Genomic DNA, 6,372 nt, shown 5'->3' on the forward strand with positions numbered 1-6,372 from the left:
ATGATAACACAGATTTATAAAAAAAATTTGTTTTTATATTGTGCAGCTGATACGTCAGAGTGGTAATATATTTTACTTGGTTTTTTGCTGAATTAATTATTCAAAAAAAAATAATGATAGTATATACACAACAAGTGAAAGGATATATTTACAAAATATGACCTCAGGAATTTCTATTAATAAGAGCAGATATGTTTTTATAATAGTTGGAATAAATTTTTTTTATTGTTTTACAATATAACGTCTTAATGATCATATCTTTATGGGCTGCTTCCTTACTTATTGCCCCAGAACATCATATTGGTTTACTTAATCGATTTTTTAAATTTTAATACCAATATGATACATATTTTTATTTAAAAAAAATTATGATTTTTGAATATAACGCCATCTATATTATCTTTTTTTATTTATATAAATATACAAAAATCCAAATAAAATTACAATATCGATGCCCATCGAGATTTATAAATCGCTTGATATAAAAGGTAATGAACATTTTTAGAGAATATCAACACCCAAAATAATCCCTTCCTAACAATGTTAATTTTCTATTTTTACCGGAAATAAGAAGAATAGGAATTTTTTTTTTTTTTCGATATTTTTCAATGTAAAATTTTATATAAAATGATATATAATTAGCACGCATTGCGCGATTTCTTTGAAAACTTATATCTTTGGATCTGATATAGCTATCACTTTAAAATTTTTAAATTTATTAACATATACAACATAAAAACTTATCATGCCAAGTTTCGTTCATTTTAAAGATGGTCGTCTGAAAATCTCGTTTTTTGGTCGATTTGACGTGGAATGACCCAAATTTGATATTTAAACCTTGTATTACTATTAATCTAAGTGTTTTCAAAATAATCTAAAAAGTCGTATATTGAATACAACCCAAGAAATTCATCTTGTATTAGGTCCATTCATAATATATGGCACATCTCGTTCTAATAGAAATGGAATAGCCATAATAATACGGAAATATTTTTTTTACATCATTATTTTGTATATTTAGCATGGTCAGACCACATTGCCGAATCCGCCTAACCACCCATTGACAAAAATGAAAATAGCAGCCCTCAACAAGAATGTCTGAGAAAACATTCTTTAGAGCTAAATATACGCCAATTTCAAAATCAATGGTCGCATATTGTGGAGAAAAATTTAAACCTCAAAGTCAAACAATAATTTTTTTTGAAATAAATTTAACATATTTATATAAGTATTTTTATGTTTATTGGGTAATAATAAATACATACAATTAAGGTATGGTCAAATAAAAGATGAAATAATTTATGGCAGGAATTAATAGTTCCACTCAAAAAAAAATTTTTTTTCAGCCAAACAAAGGCGTGAAAGAAGAGATCTGGTAGAAAATATTAATAATTTTTTGTCTTCTCCACTATGATCTAAAAAATTTGTTCCAGTCATGATTGATGTATGCTCTTCAATGTGATATCAGCATTAGAATGGGGTGGTGGGGGTGAGTCCGTCCCATAATGGATTTGACGGATATACCTTAATTCTATGTGTTTATTTATTATTACCCAATAAACATAAAAATACTTATATAAATATGTTAAATTTATTTAAAAATATTATTGTTTGACTTTAGGTTTAAATTTTTTCTCCACAATATGCGACCATTGATTTTGAAATTGGCGTATATTTAGCCCTAAAGAATATTTAATTCCAAAAATTATTGTTAAGGGCTGCTATTTTCGTTTTTGTTAATGTGTGCTTAAGCGGATTCAGCAATGAGGTATGACCAGGCTAAATATACAAAATAATTATGTATAGAAAATTTTCCATATTATTATGGCTATTCCGTTTTTTAATAGAACGAGATGTGCCATACTTTATGAATCAACTAACAATACATGCTGAATCTTTTGGATTATTCTATATACGACTTTTTAGTTTGTTCTGAAAACACTTGGATTAATAGTCATTGCAAGGTTTAAATATCAAATGTGGAATACTTTTAATGTTGGTGTATTACTATGACATCCAATACTTGCATAGGAAATGGAAGTTTTAATATAATGGTAAATTAAAGGATGATAATTATGATGTATATGTATATAAAATGATTTAGTTTGAGAACCTACATTTGCACAATATAGATAGATTAAAAGAATATTTAAGGTTTTACTTTGGCATCATACAGTTGCATAGGTAACTGGAGTTTTAGGCTCATCATAGATATTGAAAAAAATAATTTTGAAGGCAGATTGCATCTATAATATATTATAAAATTTATCAATTATATACTCGTGCATTCATTAGACATAGTAAATAAATCGTCCGTGGCATGGTTTATTTGTACATGGGTAGTAACCTGTGTAGCTATTATAGTCTTTATGCTTCTAAAATGGTTAGGCGTAGTCATTTCAGTAAGAAGCTTATATTTTTGTTATAAAAAAAATCACGTTTTTAAGCTGTAAATGATCATCACCTGTTTAAAGGTATAAACATAATCCCAATTCGATACTATGGGACGATAGGGAACGGATTGATCATTAGATTGGCAAACATAGAGCATTTCTTTGCCCTCTGATATTTATTTATTTTTTGCACCCAATTTTAAAAGATTTTTATATATATTTTAAATGGCCCAACTGACTTACCCCAAATTTGTTAAAAATAAAATAAAAGTAAATATGTTTACTTAAAAAAAATATATTTATAAATTGCCATTTTCATTTCACGTAGCTTTAGAAAAGGGGCACTTTTTAGGCCCACCCGATATTTTTATATTAAAGTTTATAAATTTTACTTGAAATGTTTATAATAAATATACAAGGTGAAAAATCCCGATCAATTGTGACGTCGCATAATAGCATTGATGATTCCGCCAAATGTGATAGTACGTTCGTGTCTCCTCCTAATGAAAAGGTCACCAAGATGCCTCTGCGAAGTCCGGGTAGCTCAGAAGATGCGCCTACGAGTTTTCGTCCTCTGGGATTAGATACAAGGCGTCGCTTAAACCTCAAAGACACGAGTGAAATGAACGAACTCTTGTACAAACCCGTTGTCTTTCCCCAAACACTTCTACATCGGAATAATGCCGACCCTTCTCGTCCCAGTATGATATCTTCAGGTTCAGTTGCCTTAACTCCTAATATTTCGACTGCACGCACAATCAAATCGGTGCCCATCCCAGGCTCTTTTAATCATGCGGACAACGCCATAGTAAGACTCAGAGAAAGTCAGACCGTTGCTGACAGCATGGAAGCTCTACAGGGTTTGGAAGAATTGTTAAAGCGCAAATCCATATTCGCGGTCAAAACGCGACTCGGCCTCCTTTTGCTTGCGGTGATTGATCAAATTACTCTCATCCACAGGGTCCATCTGACCGACATGGCCGATGGGGGGCTCGAAGAATTGTCGCACTTATACTATCGTCTTTTGAACGTCCTCGACTTTATATTTACTAATTCAGTTAAGGGTGAATTGGGGTCGGAATTGGGTGGGTTGGCGTCTGAACCCGAACTGGTCTCGCTTGTGGAAACGCTTATTTCCGGTTTAGTTGACAAACGACTGAACGCATCACCAACTCTGGGCCCTGGTATTTGCCGCAAGATAAACATGCTCATCGTGAAGATTATCGAGAATTCACAGCCCACAACCGTCATGTGTGCCATACTTCACCTATTTCGCGAATGCTTCATTTGTGTTACTAAGCCCAATCGCTCTGACGAAGGAACCAGTGACAAGCGATTAGACCTCGCGATGAAGTGCGTGTGGAAAGGGACGAAGCTCGTAGCCAGAACCATAGAAGTTTTGGATTGCGGGGCCGTTCTAAAAGAGTGCAACGCTTTCATGACCTGTTTTCCCAACGCTTTCTGGAAAGGTGGACACAATTCGAAAGGACCACTCAACGAAACCCCAATTCGTACCATAAAAACGCTCGTTCATTCTTTGACCTTATGTAAAGGGAAGGCTATTTTGGATTGTATCGATTACGGTAACGTAGGCTCATCTGACTATTCCGAATTAACGAGTTACATATCCAGAGTGTTGAGGTCAACCAACGCTGCTGGCGTTAATAATGTTAATGGAATTTCTAACTTAAGTTCCAACAATATAAACAAATCATATGCCTCCGACGGTCAAAACGTTACTCTCGAGTAAAAATGTTTGTTTAATAGTCTCATCTGTATTTTTTATATTAAACTTAAATTTGTATTCTGAATGTGATTGGTTAAATATTTTTAATTTCTCTTGCAAGTGATTTAACAAGAAATATATCATTAGGAAATCATAAGATAACCAAAAACAATGATAACATTGAATCTGGTCTGGTTTTTAAAAAATATCAATTCAATATGATTTTTTTTTAAACGGCAATATTGGCCCTCGATACAATATTTAATATCACCACAACCCTAATAAATCGATCAGAATATTTATTTTTATCAGATGTCTAAGTGTCAATCTACGTAATTATAGGATGAGCACTAGCACTATACAAACATTTTTGTATTTCCTTTTTTATGTTTGTTTATAGTGGAATAGATAACCCAGCATCGAGAGATGACCAGAAACCTCGCCAATTAGTCGCAGTTTCTCAACTGGCTAAGTCAGATCAAGATCGTTTAGCTGCCATTTTTGTTAGGATCGGAGATCGGGAGACGAGCCGCGCTGGTCTTGAGGCACTATACGACTTTCGTTTGACGCACCCGCTCGTCGATATCGAGACCAAGCTGGCGGCCAGCACAAAACTTTTTCGCGACTACGTAGAAAAGGGCTTAGCCCACATCGCTCAATCCAGGGCTGTCCCTATAGCCAATTATGCCGCCTCCGAAATCCGCCAACACGAAGCCTATTTGGGCAAGGTACAGCATACCTAACGTTTTGTATGTGCTGCGTCCACACCAGTTTAGCTTTTTTTACGATAATCTAATTGGAGGGATATCCCAAATTACTAATTTTATTCATTTCTTTTTAAATTTTATTAAAATTATAAAGTAACTTTATTTTGGTATTGCTTCCCTGATCAATTGAACAGAATATACCTTATATACAAAAAACACTTTACGTTAATAAACGATAATAAGAAAATATACAAAATACTGTCGCAGCTTTAAGCAAAAATAATTATCAAAATCAATGGTACTACAAAAGCGTATTGGCACAAAAATCTATTCTTGCTCATAAATTTTCTGAAGATTGGGGATAAACCCCCATAAAGTACTAAACTAATATAAGGTTAATTCATAATTTAATATTTGTATCAGATTCGCCTCAAAAATAAACACATCAACATTCCTTTGATTCAAGATACGGACAAAAGATTGACGACTAGTGATTGTGCACATTTATTGGCCAAACATGCACAATTTTTAGAGGATCGGAGAAACACAGAAACTAATCCTATCAATTTAGCATGATTCCAAACCATATTTTAAGTAGTAATAAGCTTGCTCCACTATTCGCTCATATCATTACTCGTTTCAAAATATAAAACTAATTTATATATTATTATATTTGTATCTATCATAATATTACAGTAAGATTATATTATATGCCTTTATTCTAATATTATTTTCAACATCTTGATGGATAGTAGTATAATATTTTTGGATATAACAAATTTTTTATAAGGTTTACGCCAATCATAGTAATTGCCTATAATACAGATCATTTTATAACAACGATATGATAATTGTTATTTATTTATATATAATTTTATTGATTTTGTTGTATATCGATAGTAATAAGCTTTTATAAACCGCATCTTTATTTATAGCTAATTTATTTGATATTAGATTTTATTGTGTATTATATTTTGACTAATATTATTTTTAGAAGAAAAAAAAAATTTTTCATAAACGTTTGTATTTTTTTTTAAAAAATATTTTTTACTTCTAATTAAAAAGTATACCTAATTATACCAATGACATAATAATACCTAAGTGCACATCAGTGAAAAACAGCTGGGGATGCCATTTTGATTACCCATATCATTAAAATTTTTAAACGAGAGGCCAATTTATTCCTATGTCTGACGCGCAAATTATCCATTTAATAGTAGTTTATGACATGAGAATAGTTGATATATGAGTTACCAAAATGGCGGGTCCAGCTGATTCGCATTCAACGACGCTTTCAAACGTATTATTATGAATGCATCGTCAGTCTAGGTATGTATTAATATATCTCATTGTATTAATGAACACAAATGTATAAGGATAATATATTATTCGCTTAAATTACAATTATTTAACATTTCCTTATGAATCTTTCCACACCAAAAAATGACTTTTTTTTATAATGTTGAATAATCCGGTTTTGAAAATATTTTAAAAGAAATTAATTTTTCGAATCGAATATTCGACGAATCAAATCGAATAATGTTTT

The 6,372-nt window shown here is 31.7% G+C and overlaps 1 protein-coding gene across 2 annotated transcripts in view; it reads left to right on the top strand.

Annotated features, from left to right (window-relative positions):
* LOC135922299 (cytoskeleton-associated protein 5-like) overlaps positions 1–5,648 on the top strand; it is a 37,900-nt gene extending 32,252 nt beyond the window's left edge. The window contains exons 15-17 of one of the 2 annotated variants that reach the window (XM_065456698.1): positions 2,813–4,139; positions 4,520–4,847; positions 5,250–5,648. In XM_065456698.1, coding sequence (XP_065312770.1) covers positions 2,813–4,139; positions 4,520–4,847; positions 5,250–5,402 — 1,808 coding nt within the window. In that variant the 3' untranslated portion in view covers positions 5,403–5,648. Of the gene's footprint in view, positions 1–2,812; positions 4,140–4,519; positions 4,890–5,249 lie in introns of both variants that reach the window. The other variant, XM_065456699.1, reaches the window with a different exon arrangement.
* Positions 5,649–6,372: the final 724 nt, after the last annotated feature.

Source organism: Gordionus sp. m RMFG-2023, chromosome 1 (assembly GCF_954871325.1).
Source record: "Gordionus sp. m RMFG-2023 chromosome 1, tfGorSpeb1-WG-v2, whole genome shotgun sequence".
In the NCBI taxonomy this organism is placed as follows: domain Eukaryota; kingdom Metazoa; phylum Nematomorpha; class Gordioida; order Chordodea; family Parachordodidae; genus Gordionus; species Gordionus sp. m RMFG-2023.